We start from the raw sequence: 19,938 nt of genomic DNA on the forward strand, positions 1-19,938 counted from the left end.
CAATCATATTTGTTGTTATAGCCATAACATTTTGCTTAGAACACCAGTTTTTCCAGGTTACTGCAGGTGTCTAGGCACTAACACAAATATTTAGCACATGAGCAAACATACCAATATATGGCAAGCATGCTAGTTTGGACTGGACAACATTCAGTAATCCAGTTGGTGAATGTGAAAATCCATCACATGTGAAAAATGAACCTTACTGGAGCTTTCATGCTATGCCATGAAATCCACCACAACCTATGAGATCTTACTCCTTTCCAACAGGTGAAATCTTGTTGGGTCAAACAGTTAATCGACATCTTAAGTGACATACAGTAGACAGTACACCATGTAGTTAACCATTTTTATATTATGTGTTAATTTCACCATGGGATTAAAGCAGAAATAAGCGGAATGTTTGTGTTAATATAAGTCTTAAATAGTTACGTATATCTTCCGACGGCAATCACTTATATAGAGTGTTTGGTCCGAAACACGGGTCTGTCAGTCACTCTGCTCTGCTGTAAGCTGAGGAGAAAACTTTCCTTGTATCCTACAACCTTTATCCAATGAGGAGAGAGAACGGCATAAAGGGGCGGTCCTCTCTGTGTGTGCAGCCAAGGGATGCGCGTGAATGTGGTGACGTAGGGACGAGGGCGGGGACTGCTAACTCCATCGGCTGATAGAAAGTTAGCCAAAACGACCGGATCGCTTACTTCTGCTTTAAATGTTCACCTCTTATTTGACAATAGATAAGAACAGCTTCAGCTCCCTCCTCATACTCCACTCCACTCTTTGTCATCCCTCTTCTTTTGAGCATGTTATCTATCTTGTTTTTTTGAAACACTTAAACAGAAAGGCACGGACACACACAATGTACAATCAGTCTTTTGTGTTGTAGCCACATGAAAGCTGCTACCTGAACAGGAAGGACGAGGTAGGGCGATAACAAGGAGGAAAATAGTAAGTTGGGCTATGGAGTGAAACTGATGAAGAAAGTTTACCGTAAATAAAACCTTAAGACATAGCACCATCTCAAATGTCCTGGAAGTAAAAGATTAAAGATATTGAAAGGAGAGGGTGAAGAGAAGAAAATGAGAGAATAGTGAGAAAGGAGAGATGGAAGGCAGGGGGAGAAAGAGGAGAATGGAGGATTGAGAAGGGGCTGAGAACTTGAAATCAATGGACTCATTGTTAACAAGAGCCGACCTGCCCTCCCTTCCCCAACTACACTAGACCTTGACCCACCCTCCATCCCTCACTTGAGCTGCTCAGAGTATCTGTTTATGTGTCAGGGACTGAATCTATCAACCACCTTGGATTTCAGCTCATAGCAGATGCTTGTGGAAAGTGCTGTTCCACAAAATTCATAGAAACATCACTGTTGGACTGGCTCTTCATTACTCGTCCTTACCCTGTATTTAAATGTTTCTAAATGTGACTCTTGTTGCTCACTTGTATGCATAAATGGTTGCATAAACAGGAAAAGGACATGGAAAATACCGATTTTGTATTTTTGGAAAAATACATACCTTTTCCAAACTAAATTAAAATGTTTTAAAAAAAAATCATAATAATAAGATAAATGTTTCTAAATGCATTCAAAATTTGAAATTTTGAATTTTGCAAAAAAGAAAAAAAGATCCTGTAGTGTTGAGTGTGAATACTCAACTATACTATACTCAAATCTTTTATCCTATTAATTTTCTGATGTTTTGTGACTGTGAGTACTACAGTTAAAAAAAACCCCATAGTCAATACAGTCTTAAAATGCGGCAGCAGGTGCATCAGCAATATAAAACTGCTCAACATGAACTTTAGAAATTTGCAGATGACCTGGTTTTGACCTGGAAACACCAGCCAGCACTGATCAATATATGTGACAACCCTGCAATGTGTCCATCTGTGTTGGTTTGTCCTTGAACTTAACACCACACCTCCAACCTCTTCCAGGGGTGTTGCTTCTGGCTGGCCGTGTTCTCACCCTGACCCCCCACTTGCAAGTACATACATGGATCAGTGCTGTTTCTGTAGCAAAAAAAAGAAAAAGAAGATGATGAAATCACTCCTTCCTTGCCAAGGCCACACCATTTTCCACTTTCATCATTGTCTTTTTATCTATTTCTCTTTACACCTTACACTTCCTCACTGACTCTTTATTGTATTATTATCTGGTTGTCTGTGCCTGCCTACATCACTTCACTGTCCAGTTTCCCACTGTGCATCCTCATGCAAGTGTGTTGCTGCCTCAACTGCAACAGTTTTTTTTTTCTTTTTGTTATCCCTCTGCGTTTTTAATCTGAGAGGAGTGAGGGGGGATTAGGCCCGAGAAGGGGAAAGGTAGGAAACGGAAAATGGAGAGAGAGAGGGAGAGAGAGAGATTATCCCAGCAGATTTGCACTTGTGAACTCACTGAAACTCAGGTCAGATGATGCGGGGAGTTATCTGAACAGAATGAGGGAAAGAATGAGGAAGAGCAAGTAAGACAAACAGTGGTGGGGGGTGGGGGGGGGTATTAACCAAGAAAGAAAGGGATGGATTATTTCAGATGAGCATTGTAAGTTTGAGTTGATTATTCTGTTTATGCGAGAACAGCTGGGACAGATGGACAGAGAACCCGAGGTAGGCTACAGACGCAAAGCTAATACAGCATAAAAGTTATTTCCTTTCAATAATCCATAATCCCTGAAGGAAACCCCTTCAAACGATATGTAAAGATTAAACTTCAGTGTTTACATGTGATGTATGTAAATGTGCATCAGTAGCTATTTGTTAGAGATGGAGAGAAATTAAATTATTAAGCAGAAATAAAGAAGGAAAGAACCTGTACCAGTCCGGGGATGGTCTCTTAAACTGGGGACAGCAGGTGACTGTCAGAAACCTGAAACCACAGAGGCCACACAGAGATAATGCTCCAGAGAGGCCACCGGCCAATTGGCCTGAACAAAGATTATTTTTGTTGAGACATGTGGTGAGCACATTTCATAAATGCCTTCACATGAAGTCTTTAATGTTGTAATGGTAAATTTGTAGCTTTACTTAAAGCCCGAAATGGATGACATCAAATACCATAATATTCCCATTGTGTGTGATATTTTTCACCCCCCCCCCATTTTTTCACAGTCTCTCCTAACCCTAAGTAAAAAAAGATGGTGTCATGTGGTGACAGATGTAGTATTAAAAAATACCAGAAACATGCCAATATAATTATTATACTATAACATTATACCCTGCAATAATGCGCAATATAACAATATAAAAATTGCCCATGGTTAAAGGTGCCAATTCAATAATAAAATAACTACAATCATTTTCCCATACACTTATCTAGATGTAGAGTAAGATATTTTATTTCAGTAATTTACTGTACAGCTTACAGCTCATAAAAATAGAAAATCCAGCAGGATATTTCAATTACAGGAACTGTACCTGTCGTTCATTCAAACTGTGATAAGAGCCTGTACCCAGACTGAGGCTCTTAGTTTAACCCACTCACTGTGGCTGTTTCTTCTTTAACCATTACCCCCAGCAATATGTCAAGCTGATCTGTTGACAAAAATCTCAGAAAATACCCACGCTTTTTTGGAAACTTTCGTTTTTTCTTTTAAACCACACAGATTCTTTGTCACTCAGGCGATACTGAAAGAGGAACATAGCAGAGTCTCAAAAACAGAGCCATCTCTACATGGATGAGTATCCATATATGTTGAGCAGGGTTTAAATATATATATTTTTTTTTTAATTGAGGAAGTTTCAACTGTTTTTTATTTTGTATTATTTTCTTAGAAGCTCCTCCAGAGGAGAATAATAAAGCCAAGCTGTGACAACAACATGAAATACGAATCAGAATAGAATCATCACTGTCCTTGAAAGCAGTCTGTTGTGTTTCTGTGAATGAAGCACTGGAGTGGAGAGTGTGTGTGCCATCACAATTGACACCTGACATAAGAAGTGAAGAAGTCAGTTTGACGAGTGATTCAGGGGATTATTTCTTGTATTTGTCAGAGGAAGAACGATGACAAAGTGAAGCTGGTGGATGGCAAACAGTGAAAAGTGCTCCTTGTATGTGTTTATGCACCTAAGTAAGTCTACCGAAGACAATAGTTTGAAAAACTATGGAATCAAGTGCTTTTCTTTGTGAAACTAACACAGCAATGGCAGTGCCACTTACCTTTCTAAACATAAAGGAAGAGTTAGAGCATCATTTTGTACAATACACAATATAAGCTGTTTTGTCATTAGGAGTGCAAGGTGCCACTTAGGGTTGTCACAGTACAATATAATACAATTTCAAGGTCAATATAGATACTTAGAGAGATACTCAATACCATTTTCAGAAAGCATAAATCATAATGAATCTTAATACAAACAGTGACATCAATAACAACACTTTAGCTGTGTCTCTATTCAGGGATTGCATCCTTTGGAGTCTGCTTTTGAAGACCAAATGCGCCACAGTAGCGTGACCAAGGCCGTCTCATTACGCAGGATCCTACAGAACTACAGTCGACAAATACTGCCTTCATCTCCCTAATTTGAAGTTTCCAACTTTAGGATCCTTCATGGCCTGAATTATCCCACAATGCAATTCAATTGCGTGGATTGTTACACGCACATAGCAGCGGTGAATAAATTGTAAATTTAAATAATTCTGATATCATTTTTATATTTCTGTGTTTTTTCCTTTGGGTTTCAATGTAAGTCATCTGTAAAAAGCGATGGTCTAGTTTGCGTAAAATTCCCTGTGAGTAATCTGATGAATGAGCTGCAGCTTTTGAGGTTGCTAGGCAACAGAAGTGGGCACTGCTTCGTAGGCTAAACCATCTAATTTAGGGTCTACGTGATCTGGGGAGGACAACGGCGTGATAGACCATTGTAGATGACCACTTGGCCACTGCTCTTAAGTCTTTGACTGCTGATTTTCCTCATATGAACAGTACTTGAGAACAGCTGGCTAGCATTGTTACATATATCCACATGCAAAAGTGACTGCTATTTCTAACATGAGACTTGAGAGAGCTCTACACAGAGAACTGTGTAGACGTGTGATTGGGTTATTTGATGTGTGAGGTACTATACAGTGTAGTCAGTGTATAACCTGCACTACATCTGGTAGACAGGGTCAACAGAAGAAAAACAGTGTTATAACCACTTATCGCAAATATCAGTCGACGTGTGATGGTTGTGTAATGGCGGTGTAATGGCTGAATCGTTGGTGATATTATAGTTTACTGTATAGCTGGTAGCTTCTGCTATTGTCAGCAAGTGAAAATAATTCAGTCAAACCGTGCTGTATTGGTTATAGTGAGGGTGACTGTGTGTATGTGTGTGTGTGTGTGTGTGCAGATGTTCCCAACGAGGAATGAGGGACAAGCATCGCCCAAAGGCCCCCGAGATGGATAGTGTGTGCGCGAGTGCACTTGTGCGTACGTATGCACATGTGTGTATATTCCCTTGAGCTGTTTTAAGGGTGACCTCGATGAGGCAGCTCTGCCTGTTACAGACACACAGATATACACACACTTGAAGCTGTTGCAAGTGACAGTATCATTGTGAGAGAGCAAACAAATATTAAATGACTATCAGTCATCTGGTGACAACGTCATGGGTGATCTGCTGAAAATGATTGTGCCCATGGAGCATACAGACAGCGCAGGAGCACATTCCTTGCCCACTTCTGCAGGTTCCATCTGGGGATCAGCTTCTGGTCGGGGTGCATCTGGCCTGGTTGTGAGTTCCTACTAGCACAGTTGGCCGTGGTTGCAGTACCTGCACAGGGGGGAGTTGGGATCTTGGGATCTCGGGCCTCAGTGTGTGAACCAGTGGTGTTCAGACGGAGGTCATTGCTGGCAGGTGAAAAGGGGGCACCATGTGTTGCAGAGGTAGCACATCTGTCTGCTCCTGTCCCCAGGGTTACACTTGAGTTTACAGTACAAATTCCACAGTGTTTTAAACTGGGAGGAAAACTGGGCGGAAAAATGAACAATTTTTAGTCTTAGCTTAGGTACAGAGTTAGTACCTTTTTTAAATATAAACATTTTATATTTTTTCACCCCTTAGATTTTGGTAATGTGCTTTGTGCTTTAGTTCCACATGTTTTTTTGATACTTAAACAGCTGACGTTTTTATTGGGGTAAGGGCAGAAGATATATTGTAGCAGTAGACACTGTACCCCTAGCCATGTCGATTAGAGTATGTTCAGGGCTGTGGGGGGAAAAAATAACCAGGAAAACCATCTAATCAGAATTTATCACCATTTTGTGATAAAATATTTTAAATTCCAAATGTCTAAAATTCCCATAATACAATTTCAAACACCATGGGAAACCCTGGAATTTTAAAAAAGTAATATGAAGACCTGTGGAAAATTTTCAAGTAGAAATAAGTCATCTGGCAGGATTTCCTAGAATCTCGTCTTTCTTCAAATAAATCTGTATTTTACTTTTACCTGAAGGGACCCACTGAATTAAAGGCATAATAAAATAACTCAAGGCCTAAGGTCAGGGTTGTAAAATGTTATTTACCACGAACAAGGTAATAAAGATGGGGGAATTAATGTAAAGGTTCGGCTGGTGTGTCAAACCTATTCAATTCAGTCATACATACATGACACTGATCTGATGGGAGACGCACTCACTCACCACATCCTTCTGTTTCTTCTCTCATTTTCTCCTAAATACATGGCTAAATATCTTTCTTCTTTGTCGGATGAGTTTTATGAAAAGTGTCGACCATGCCACAGTGAATGAACTGCCTTATTGATTAAAGCAAGGAATTTAATAGAACCTTCACATATAATATGGTGTCAGGTAACATAAAACATGAAATCACACACACAGATACATAAAACATAAAGCCATCTCTGCCCTCTACAGTATTACCGACCACATCTCTCTTTACAGGCTTTCATTTATCATCACTATTCCCATACTCACCTTTGAATCCCTTCTCCTTTTCTCTTCCAATTCTGTCCTTTCAATAGCTACAATATTTCATACTTTTCTATGTCTGTATATTCAGGGTTTATGTGTCACAGGTGAATTAGTTTTTTGACACTGAGTGGGAGATATTAGATGAAAACAATTATTTATTTTAGTAGTTTTAAGTAAGAAGAGTATCTATTTTATTCATTTTTAAAAATGTATTATTATTTATTTATTTATTATTTTACACAAACCACACAAAATTGTACCGTACGGGAGACCTGGGACCATGGGTCAGTTATAACACACACACACACACACACACACACACACACACACACACACACACACACACACACACACACACAGTATAATAAATTGTATAACAGAATTTTATATTTTTTGTCATGATAATAATGTCATAATATAATACATTTCACTATGTTTTAAGTAACCTGGGCTATGTGGTGAATTGTAATGTCACTCCTTGTGTTTGAGACTGAGCCATGTTGGAGAGATAACAGCTTCACCATTCATTACAGAGATGTGTAACGAGTCTGATTTAAAATTTCAATGCACTGTATTTAAAAATACACTGGTGAAGTGAAGTTCAGATCAAAAATAACATCATAAAATAACCCTCTGTTTTACATTCATACAGTGTCATTCATACAGAAATTCACTCTCTTACCTCAGGCTGCAGAATGTGTCCCTATGAGTAGATGAGTAGATAGAATAAAATTAAAGTATTCAACCAACACAATCAAACACTTGTGAAGATTAATATTTCTAGGACTGTGACTGACAGTAATAGGGGCGAGAGAGAACTGTCAGCATGGAAGGTGTTGTGTCTTTGAATTACGCAGGAGCATATGGATGTGTTCTGTGGGTTTGAGGCCATTGAAAGATTATTCGCTGCTAAAAGCCTGCAAATCGAAAATGATGAGTAAATCAAATGTGACAAGGTTTTTGACTGTCAGCGGTTAGAGGTTAATTGATACTAAAATAAAGAGGAGTGCTGAACTGTCTCTTTAATCCCTATTAGCTTTTCTTCACTGTTCATTGAAGCACAGTGTTCTTAATTAACAATTTAATTATTGATGAAGCACCTGATCAAGCTCTGTTAATTCACTTATTAGTGGGAAAACAACAGCAAACTGATCGTTGCTTTCACTCATCACTCCGTTCTGTATTTCTGTTTTCCCTTGTCTTGTCAAATGATTGTCTCTTTAATTTTGTGCAGGCTGTCTGTCTTGCTTGTATTAAGTTTATAATGATGTACACTTCACATACTGAAAAGAAAAGAAATCCCACAATGCTTCACTGCTCTGCTTTTTGTTTTTCTATTTTTGTTCTCTTGCTCTTAATCAATCTCTCGATTCTGGGTCTGTTTACTCTCTTTGTCCCATCTGTCCTCGGTGTCCCATTATTAAGCTTTGCTTTGTCTCCTCTCTGTTCTGCTTTATGCAGCTTGTCTTTTGTTTTCAACTTCACCTGTGGCTCACTTTTTTCTCTCCTTTCCCCCCATTTCTTTTAATTTGAATTGGCAAATGTTAGACAGCAGTGGGCCTCTGGTCAGTGCAAATGTGCCTCAAGCCTGGGTATGATTTTGTGATCGTAGCAATGGTCAACTGACGACAAGATATGCAAATGCGTTATTCAAGTGATAGCGACAATGTGGCTGCCACAGATTGTCGATCAGCAAACTGTCAGCAAACCTTCCTACTCAGCAGTCTTGACTATTTGCTTGTATCTCTGTGTGGTGTGGTTCTTTTTTCCCTGAGCTCACACTTTTTGGGGCTTTTGTGCCTTTAATGGACAGGACAGTTGGAGACAGACAGAGAGAGGGGGAATGACATGCAGCAAAGGGCCACCAGGTGGAATCGAACCGGGGCCACTGCAGTGAAGATTAAAGCCTCTGTATATGGGGCGCCTGCTCAACCCATTGAGCTATACGATGCCCTCAGCTCACACTTTTTTGGAAAAACTATACTTGATAACAACTCCTGATTCAAACCTCAGGAGGAGCGCAGGCCTAATGATGAATCTTCACAGCTGTGGTTCCCAACCTTTGGCCCCAGGCCCACTGGTGGGCCACAAAGGTATTGCAAATGGGCCAAGAAATCATGCGCAAAACAGTACACCTTTAGTGAAAATATATATTTTTTTAAATGTTTCGAAGGGATTGATGTGTGAAATAACTTTTATTAATGTTCTTTGTAATTTGTTTGTGATAATCCACTCATAGGAACTTTGACGTCGCCATCAGCCAAAACACATAGTACACTTCCTTACTGTCTCAATCTGAAAGATCAAAACTGGAGTATCAGAATGGATGGCTGGTTCGGAGGAGAAAGAATTGAAGTCAGATAATGAATTAACAAATAATCCCAAAGGCAGGGTATTACTCAGCCCTCATATTGTTGGATATTGTTGGATGTGAGCTTTCAGGAGACGTCTTAAGAGTTTTCAAGCATATTATATCAACAATTTGATAAGATCAAGTGTGGATCACGACCAACCCAGAACTGATATAGATATTTCATCAGCATTTCCCATCCTGTGGTTCCGTATTTGTGTTTTCCAGTTGCCTGTATTGTTTTTCACAGAGCTAAACCAATATATTTACTATGAGTAGAGAGTCTGATGGGGGTTCAATCCTTTTGAATGCTAGCACAGGCACATTACTGTCAACAAAAATTAGAGCTTGTGGTAAATGAATCATTAGGGTCACAACTTCAGAACAGCTTTAGTCCTCATCCCGCTGTTATTAAAAATAAGATTATACATAATGGGATTAAAGGCAATCTCAGTCCAGACTGTTCTCATCTGTGGTTCCCTGATGGTGAAACGAGCTAGTGAATGCTATCAGAGCAGCAGGGTTCCTCGCTGTCTTCAAGAATCTGTTGAAGACCCATCTACGCTGAGAGCACCCCCTCTCTTAACACCTCTAACACCCTAAAATGCCTAACTAGCACTTACCATGCACTTCTACCCTGATCGCTTTGCACTTATTAAATAGATATAGCGCTTAATACCTACACAAGGTCTCCTACTGTGCTGAAGCTTTAGTGATGTCTCTCACTTGTAAATGTCTTTTTTCTGAAATGGGTAAATGTAAAAAAAATATGAATGTTCTGTCATTGGGACAAGATTTAGTTAAAAAGAGTCGAAGGCAGTGCACAAGCTGAAATACTCTGGACTGTGAAGAGCATCACACACCAACCACACAAACAAACACACATGTATAATGCACATACACACACACAAACACATGCATGTATGTCCAGAAGGTAGGGGATTTAAGGCTCAGTGTCTCAGATTAAGTTGATGGCTTATAAAGCTATCTGACCACTGCTGGCTGTCTTTGCCACCCTCCATCCTCCCAACTCTCTCTCTGCCTTGCTCAGCCTGTCTTTATGTTTTACTCTCTCTTCATACTCAACTTTTTTTCAATATGACACAGTATGTTTTACAATTTTTATTATGTTAACCTAAAACCAAAATGTATCTTTATCCTCATGGGGACAACCACTGCACAGTTATATGAATGTTCTTTACAAATGCGCTTGTAAAATGTTTCTGTCGTGTAAAAATGTATTTGCACATGTTTTTGTCAGGAGGAATAATGAAGTGTGACAGGCTGATAAATCTCCCCCACTATGTTAGATAAAACCACAAAGAGTATGATGAATATGTTGTTCGTCCTTTACAAATCCAGATTGATTTTTGTTTGGTGTTACACATCACACCTCTCATTTCGCTGTGTTATCTGTGGAATGTTATCTGCCTTAAGACGTTTGACCAGATACAGGCATTACTTAGTCAAAACATAGATTACAGAACCTAATGACTCTGAAGCAGTTACTGAATCAACTGACCGTTTAAAAAAAGGCTTATAAAACAGAACCTCTTGCTTTGTTTTTGCTTTGGTTGTAGTAAACACAGTGCTCATTTAAAACAAAATTATCTGTATAAATCACAGCTTCAGCAGAGGAATTGCTGTGACCTGGCCATGAATGAACCCCACCTTTCCCTTTACTCACTGAAGACAAAAGCTAGACGTTAGTGAACGTTAGTGAGTTTTTTGTCTAGTGTAAAAGGATAGTCATGTTAACCAGTGGGAAGTGAACACAACAACAGAGCAACACACTGCACAGATGGCACAAAAATACAAACAGTAAAGTTGGCCTATGTTGGAGCACATAATGCATGTGTTGTTTTTGTTGATGAATATCGTAAATTCTCAAATAAAAGCAGAGTCTTGGCCACACTGGCCACACTGGCCGAGTCTGGCTACAGGTTTGAGTAAATAAAAGCTGGTCTCAAATCAAATCAAATCAAATCAAACTTACTCAATTATATGGCACTTTTCATACATAAAAATAACACAACGTGCCTCACAGAGGCTAAAAACAATTAGAAGCCGGGTCTATTTTCTGTGCAAGTTCTTGTGAATGTACAGAAAACCTCTCAAAGCCCACGATCGCCCATTTGAGCAGTTTCTAAGCTGCTTAGAGTTCTCAACGGGCCTGAAAATGAAAACCTGACCCGGTCCGACCCGCGCGCCCGTGGGTGTTGAAGCCCAGCCAAAAAAAAAAAAAAAAAAGGGAGCTTGTGGCCCGGCCCAACCCGAGTTATTTGTACATGTTTTTGACACGAACCTGGCGCGTTGGGTCCGGTTGTTTGGGCCAGCCGGGCCTCTTGAGAACTCCGACTGACCCGAGGAAAGAGCCAGAGTCCACAGTCTATGGCCTCCATTCACTCTAAATGAATGTGTGCTCCAGATCTGGCTCTTTCCTTCTATTCTTACTCTTTTTAACAGAAAGAATAGAACACTTTGATAGTATTTTCAGATCTTGGCTGTGCATAAGATTTGTTCGAAATTAAATAAAAGCCTGTCCCACATAGATGCCTGTCTCAAATATAAGCCGGCTCAGTTCGGCAGTTAAAGCAAACAAAAGCCTAGGCTTCTATTTGAGAATTTACGGTTCACACTCATATTACCTTGTAAGATGAAGCTCAGCTGTTGCGTCACTTATTCTTTGTCTTTATCATTAATTACTCTCTTTTTTCTCTGTGTGTTTGCAGGTGGAGTCCCAACAACCCGTCACTCTCTCTGTCGGACTCTCTCACTCTCTACCTTCACCCTTTAGCCCTCTCCGTGTGTGCGTCTGTCTTTCTGTGTGTGCAGCTGTGCAGCAGCATGCCTGTATGTTTGCCACCAGCACAACCAGAAGCATTATGGAAGTGAAAGAGCGACGTCCATATTGCTCACTCACCAAGGGCCGCAGGGACAAGGAGGGACCGTATACTGGTGAGACAGCACATAATACCACAGCTCACTAATCATTCATTTATTCACTCATTTCTTTGTTTCTTCATTGATTTGTCAGTTGGTCAGTCAGTAGAATATCCCATTTCCATTCAGTGATCATTTGCAGCCCCCAAATTGTTGTATTAATACATAAATATAAAGGGTTTGGTGAGGGACACAGGCCAAAAATCATTCAACAGTCAATCAACACTGTTTTGAAAAGTTGCTATTCCCAAACTCAAAACATTCCACTCCCTCCGTGATTTGAAGGTTGTCACAAACCCCTTAATTTCCTCCTGGCTGGATTACTGCATGGCTTCTATTTAGGTGTTACCCAATCCACCGTGTCTCTACTTCAGCTGGTGCAGAACACTGCAGCCAGACTGATAACTGGTACCAGGGAGACGGACGGCATCACACCCACACTTGCCGGCACTTGGCACCAGTCAAATACCGTATCAAGTTCAAGGTTCTTTTATTTGTTTTTAAGGCCTTTACACGGTCTGACGCCCAAGTGCATCTCCGAGCTCCTCTGCCCTCTCTCCATCCCCAGATCCCTCAGCTCCTCAGACTGGCTGCTCCTGGCTGTCCTGTGGGCGAGGCTACAGGGAAGCGTGAACAGGCTTTTATGACAGCCTCAAAACATTGGAACCGTTTGCCTCTTTTATAACCACATATTTTCCATTCACCTTTTATTTATTTATTTGTTTTAACTCTCCCATGTTTGTCTAAGACCATGAGATAATACATTATATTCTAGCTGTTTTTATGATGTTTATTGTGTAAGTTAACTTGATTTAATTTGATATTTTATACAACGGTGTGATATATATTTGATTACTGTTGCCATGATTAGAGATGATTATACTCCAGCCCCTTGCTGAGCCAGCAGCCTGGGATATTGCATCCCACTGTGTTTGGCAAGCACATAGAGAGAAAACTATCACTGTGTGGAAAACTTGGTCATTTCTGCATGTAAAGCCCTAGACCAGGGCTATTCAACTAGCGGCCTGCGGGCCAGAACCGGCCCGCCAGTCAATTGGACCAGCCCCCAGCCCATCAACCAGTAATAATAAAAAGAATAATCATTATCATAAGAAAGATTTTTCGGCTTTTGGCTCGACCAACGCAATATCGTTCCGTTCATTCATCTCTGCATAGCGCTCTTCCGCCGTTATTGGCGCACGCACGCACACACACACACACACACACACACACAGAAAGAGAGAGAGCGAAGCATGCATGCATGACCAGCAGTGCACGGTAAAGGCGAAACTCATACGGAGCGAACCCACCCACCCCCCCTGTGTGTAAGGAGGAATGCTTTTTTTTCTTTTTTCACTGTTATTCCACTATTCTTACACCAGGAAGTGTAGTAGCAATGTTTTTCTAATCTCAAAGTGAAATCTGCAAATGAAAATACAATTAGAAATCATATGATTGTTATAAGAATAACATGTTCAGTCAAAAGAATCACAACCTCTAAATGTGTCCCTGGATGGCTGGAGAAGGACTCTGCATCCCGGAACTCTGAGATCTCTGTGATTTGTCAGAATTTTCCCTGGTTGCTCAGACCAAAACTCTATTAATGTTTAAGTTAAGTCCAAAAAATGCAAAGCAGGGAAGAGAAGCACAACAGGAAATACTCACCAACACATCGTAAGTCTGCAAGGTGATGTCTGTCATTGGACAGATTCAGTTCTAGCATTTTGGCATTTTAGCAGTCTATGATCCTCTATGACGAGCCCCTCATTAGAGGCTCGTCGTTTCCACCTGTGTTAGTCTGAGGAAGGGTTTTCAGCCCGACACGTCACTCCCCCCTTTTTGGGTGATCATAAATTATTGCTCTGGAGCTTTTGTTGGTGTGCGGACTTTTCTTTTTCTTATCATTTACTTGTTTTGTCCGGCACCCAGCGTTTAGATTTAGGGATGTGCGTGCTTTTTCTATTTTTTCAAAGTAGAAATTATTCCCACGACTGTCCATTGCAGTTTACGTTCCACCTCTGTATTTCAGTAGTCACCTGCCACACTTCCTGTTGTACACACAGGCGCACAGTTTGTGTGTATACAATGATGGGTTGTTACCAAAATCTTTCTAATTAATAGATAAATCATTCTGTTAAAATCAAGGGAAGCTGGTGCAGTTTGAAATTCAGAGAAAATGACCAGTTTTAAGATCAGGTCATTTCAGTGAGGAGTGATATGAATTGTAGAAAAAAACAGTCTTTCTCTTCTTCTCCAAAGAGAGACTATTGTGTTGCTTTCTGCCAAGAAAGCTGTGATTTCCCTTTGGATGGAGCAGAAGTGCTCCAACACCCTGCCTCCGCTGAGCCGTCTTACATTGTTGCGCGCAGCAGAGGGTGTTGGAAGTTGCGTCAACTTCTTCTCTGAGGTTGTAATGCTGATGGGCAGAGGACGCCCTGAGAAAGTTAATAATTCTCATCGTTGCATTCAGCTCAGGATCCTTGTGTGACAGGGTGGAACACAGGATACAGGATTGTCCTCCTTCACTCCTGCCACAGCTCCTTACAGTAAAATACACTGCCACAAATTGTCCCTGTGAGTGGGTGTAAATGTGAGATGCAGTATAAAGCAGCTGGAAAGTGTAAAGGGTTAATACTTCATACTGCTTTGTGGCTGATGATCCTGAAAAAGGTTTCAGCTACGACACTCATGCAATCCTTGACAACCCCTCCATCAGTAATTTTTTTTTTCTTCATCTTAACCCCAATCCAAGCTACTTCAAGGGAACATTCATTAGCATGTTGATGGGTAGTGAATTGATGTGTCAGGATTCTGGTGGATCGATCATGCCGAGCTCTTAGATCATTTATTTTCATTTGAGAGGGTATATTTGCTCAATAGATTTGTGCCTTGTCTCTCATAGTGGTCCTTCACATCACCGCTTGAAAAAAAAAAAAGCCTTTTCAGAACATGAGGCGTACTGGTTTTGAACTGCACACTGGAAGAATAAACATGTAAGAGTCCACTCTTGATTAAAAAACGCTGTTTACTTTTCTCTTTTTAGAGCATGTCATGTGAAATTATGTTTCACTGACTTACTTATATCTCAGTCTTCTCCCCATTCTCATCTCCTCTGTGTGTAAGTGTGTGGGTGTATGTGTGTATAAGTCAACACTTATCAGAATGTTATTGACTGAGTAGCATCAAGTGAGGTGATTCACAAAGCATTCTAGTGGTCTGTGAGTTTCCTTGGATGCTCATTTAGTCCAGAAAAGCTGACGGGAGGATGATTTTTCTAGTTGTTTGCAAGGCTTCACTCAGTCCAGATACACTGGATTTTCAGTTTCAGAACTTTGTCTTTAGCGAGAGAAAGACAGAAAGATTTGGGAGAGAGGCCATTGGCTGCTGGGGTATAGACATGCCTTTGTCCCCTCCAGGCTTGACTACTGCAACGCACTCCTCATCGGGATTCCTGGCAAGAGCCTTCAAAAGCTCCAGCATATTCAAAACAGTGCTGCCAGGATCCTGATGAGGGTGCGAAAACATGAACACATCACTCCCATCCTCAGCACCCTCCACTGGCTTCCCATTCATCACCGAATTGACTATGAAATCTCTCCGCTCACCTACCACTGTGTTCATGGAAATGCCCCCGCTTACCTGAAGGACCTCATCTCACCCCAAATCCGCAATAGCACACTCCGCTCAGCTGACAAATATTATCTCCAACCCCCCAGAACAAAGCTGGGAGGTCGGTCATTTGAAGCAGCTGCCCCAAGGCTTTGGAACGCCCTGCCCGACCACCTGAGGGCCCCCCAGACCATAGACAGCTTTAAAAGAAATCTGAAAACTTTCCTGTTAAAAAAGCCTACCCCTGATGTCCTGGTCTTTTAGAATGTCTGCATGCTTTGATTTTGTTGCTAATTTAACTTTTTTTTAGGGTTTTTAGAGTCTGATAATAGTTTCCTGTATGTCTTTAAATTTTAATTGTAACCACTTTGAGACTTTTTCATCAGGTGAAAAGCGCTTTGTAAATAAAATGTATTATTATTATTAGACAAGGCGTGCATGTGTGAGTGTGTGTGTGTGTGTGCTCAGCCCCTCTTTGTTTTTTTATTTATGTATTTATTAATTTTTATAGTGCAATACAGGGTGAGGACACATAATCAAATAATATAGGGGTGCAGCATAGGTGATGGACAAACACAATGCAAAAAATGCCCCCACCCCCCAAAAAAAACAAAAAAAAAAAAACCTTTTTATTTACTTAAACTCTAGGATGTGGCAGATTTAGTAGGACGCCTTCTCTCTCTCCCTTCCTCCCTGTGGTGAGGCTCAGTGTATTGGAAGTGCTCTTCTGCTTCTCTGCAGTCCCTGAGAAACTGGAAAACCAGAGCAACGCGGTACAGTCGACTGCAGCTTGGCACTCAGCTGAACAGTGATGAAAAAACCATCACTCAGTCACACAGTCAGTCAGTCAGAGAAGGACACTTGTAATTGTGGGTCTGGTCCAGCCAAAAGAGAATGAGAAGATATTGCTGATGTGATTTATAGACTCCTGAATCCAGCCAACTCAGGGCTGCTGCATCTCTGACAGTCTCGGCTCCACCCCCTGACTTCCTGGAGGAAAAGTCCAAGCACAGCCAATCAGAAATGACAAGGGGCACTTTACAGTCAGTGAGCTTGTTCTTCCTCCTTACTCCTTCATCACCTGGAAATTGATCAAAGTCTAACATCACTGAGGACATTCTAGCCCTGTACATGTGTCTTAGTGGAGGAGCTCAGAGAAAGGATTCACCAGTGTACCCTACATGGAAGTTTTCTTTTACTGGACTATAACACTCCTTTGTGTATTTCATAATGCTATTGGTACAATACCTCTAGAACCTGAATCATGAATGAACCATGGCATATTTTGCAGTTCAAAAGGCTTTTCTTTTTTTAAGCTATTTGTGGCTCATTCAGAAATACATTTCAGCTAATGTCTTCCTGACTCTGATAAGGATGTCAGGTTGTCTCAGTGGTCAATGGTCGTTCATTAACTATTGAGGCAATGGCTGTCTTAGAGTATTTACCATCATGTTTGCTTTACTCCTTATTCTCTGTTGGTTTCTTTCAATAACAGTCAAAGTGTAATTGTCTGTTATTTCTGTGAGTCACATTCTGTGATGCCCTGGCACTGCATATATCTATATTTAGTACTGCAGCAGCAGTTAACAGGCGGCAGGTGTTTTTCTTTTTTCTTGTCTGTTATCAAGATTTCTTAGTTGAGCTGGAGGGAGCGAGGGTGCCCTGTTCCTCGATCTATGTGCCTCTCTCTCACCCACTCAGCCCTAACCCAACCTGTACTGTAAACTCATCATGAATTACTTGTCTTCACCTCTGAGAATGATTTCAACTGAAAAGGAAATTGAAAATAATCCATACGCAGCCTGGGGGGTGCGAAACAAAACGTGGGTCTGTTTATTTGATATGCAACTACACCTCTCAGCTGCTCACATACGTATGAGCCATCTCTTTCTGTCTCTCTCTCTCACCACCTCTGTGTGTTTGTGTGTGTGTGTGTTTCCTTGAGTATGTCTGTATCTCTTTAAAAAAAGCTTAAAAAAAACCTTCTGCCTTGTGCTTTATTTTTTAAATAACTTACTAACAACCTATCCCCTCTCTTTTTATTTCTGTGTTTTTTTTTATATAGTTGTATGCAAATATGTATTAGTTAAAAAGCGAGTAACTGCTATTTTGAAAAGTGGGATAACAATGATATCTATTATTATTATTATTATTATTACGCTAGGTTCATCAGGGGACAGTGAAGACTGTGCTATTGGCTCTCACGGACTCCGAGTCCCCACTCAGAAGTCGTACTCCTCCAGTGAAACACTGAAGGCCTTTGACCAGCACCAAGACCAGACCAGGTAAGAACAGGGATTACACAAGTTATGATTTGTTATAATTAATTTTGTCAAACCTAATGCATACAATTGGAACCTATGGCCTCAAAATGACATTATGATAAGTAGAAAGACAAAAACACATTTCCACTGCTATGATTTAAGACGTTCAAGTCAAATCTCTGCTGATAATTTCAGAGAGGAATAGTGGCTACAGTTTCTCTATTATTGGGAGGATACTGAATTTTTTTTCAATTTCTCTATGTGCTCAGTCACGATAGTCAGCAGTCATCCATTTCTGTTAACATAATAGCCATCTTTTGAGAAGTAGACCTACATACACTAGAGTTTTTCCATGGCCCACGTCTTGTTCCTACATCAGTTTAGGTGCTACTCGGTGCAGTAAAGTATAATCCTGCTGACAGACAAATGGGTGGAAATTGAACCTAAATTGATGGAGGTAATGAATATACAGTAGTTTGAACTCCCTTCACTCCAAGGTATCTGAGGGTGAATGTGTCTTACTGAAGTTTTGTAGGGAGTTAAACTTGACTGAGCCACCTCATGCCTGCTTTATGCTTTGTCAACAGATTTTTCTTTTCTTGGATGGTTATTTTTATTAAGAGCACCCCTTGATTGTCCAGTGAAAACCAGCGGCCGTTCTTTCTTGTAGGAACAAAACTGACAACTTTTGTCCTTGGTTGTTGTGCAGATTACTGTACGGGACGACAAAGGGACACAAGGACATGGTTCACCGTGAACAAGATGATTACAGCAGACAAGGTGAGAATCTGTACACACATACACTGTACAGGCACACATGCTGATAAAGACATGTTTAACTTAATTTGGTTCTCTTTTCTGTTTGTTTCTCCTAAATTGTAAAAAAAAAAAAAAAAAAAAACATGATACAACTAATCTCTTTTCTCTCTATATATGTTTTATTTTATTTTTTCCTTTTAGAGTTTTTTGAATGTATAAACAGCATAACATAAATTGACACATACATTGGAATAAAAAGTAAATTCCGATTAGATGAAAATATATTAGCTAAAGTTTTGATACTTTGTTATTTGGTATTTGGACATGAATTTGTTAAATTTTGAGGGTTTATATTTGGATAAAACTCTTTTAACACATGAATGGTCCTACTGTAGATGACATAGACAGAAATAATGCAGGTGTGTTAAATGTAAATGTCTAAGCCTTCAGTGAGCCACTGACACAGTGACACGTTAAAGTCTCATGATAGAAATGGAGATGTGGGTAAAAAATAGCACATTAAAGGAGAAACAATTCTTCACCATAGATTGCATCCATTGTTCTCCAGCTCCAATTAACACTGCGTCAATATTTAAGAAATGAAAAATTCATAATTACTCAATCATCTTATCACCTTCGTTTTCACTGCTGGCCTAATTGGAGCTAATTTAAAATTAATATAACTTTTAATTGAACAGCAGCATGCGTTATCTCTTGTTGTGCCATTAATTACAAAAAAGCTTTTATAATATCCCCTTTCATTGGCTGATTAAAAATGAAGAGCCGCATATTCAGATTTTACAGATAATTTGTTTGTCTTCTTTTCATTTATATTTAAAAGGATTATCACATATTATTTGAATGCGATTTCAGCCCATTTCCATTTGATTTGAAAGAGTTACCCCTGATGATTTATTAAATTTAATGAAAAAAAGGTCGTCTGAATATGGAATCCACTAATGAAACACTTTCCCCTGATTGCAAGTTTCCAAATGTTGCAGAAAAATGGAAATAAAGACACGGAAGCCATTAAAAATGCACATGCTTGGTCCTTTTTAGGTTTTTCTTACTTTGTTGTTTCTTTCCAAAGAAATTC

The 19,938-nt window shown here is 40.0% G+C and overlaps 1 protein-coding gene across 6 annotated transcripts in view; it reads left to right on the forward strand.

Moving 5' to 3' along the window:
- tenm3 (teneurin transmembrane protein 3) overlaps positions 1-19,938 on the forward strand; it is a 288,258-nt gene that overhangs the window by 68,927 nt on the left and 199,393 nt on the right. For all 6 annotated transcript variants that reach the window (XM_085780218.1, XM_085780247.1, XM_085780226.1 and 3 more), the window contains exons 4-6: positions 12,000-12,225; positions 17,984-18,104; positions 18,793-18,863. In XM_085780218.1, coding sequence (XP_085636344.1) covers positions 12,123-12,225; positions 17,984-18,104; positions 18,793-18,863 — 295 coding nt within the window. In that variant the 5' untranslated portion in view covers positions 12,000-12,122. The remainder of the gene's footprint in view (positions 1-11,999; positions 12,226-17,983; positions 18,105-18,792; positions 18,864-19,938) is intronic.

Source organism: Trachurus japonicus, chromosome 1 (genome assembly GCF_045865225.1).
Source record: "Trachurus japonicus isolate A0001 chromosome 1, Traja_1.0".
NCBI lineage: Eukaryota > Metazoa > Chordata > Actinopteri > Carangiformes > Carangidae > Trachurus > Trachurus japonicus.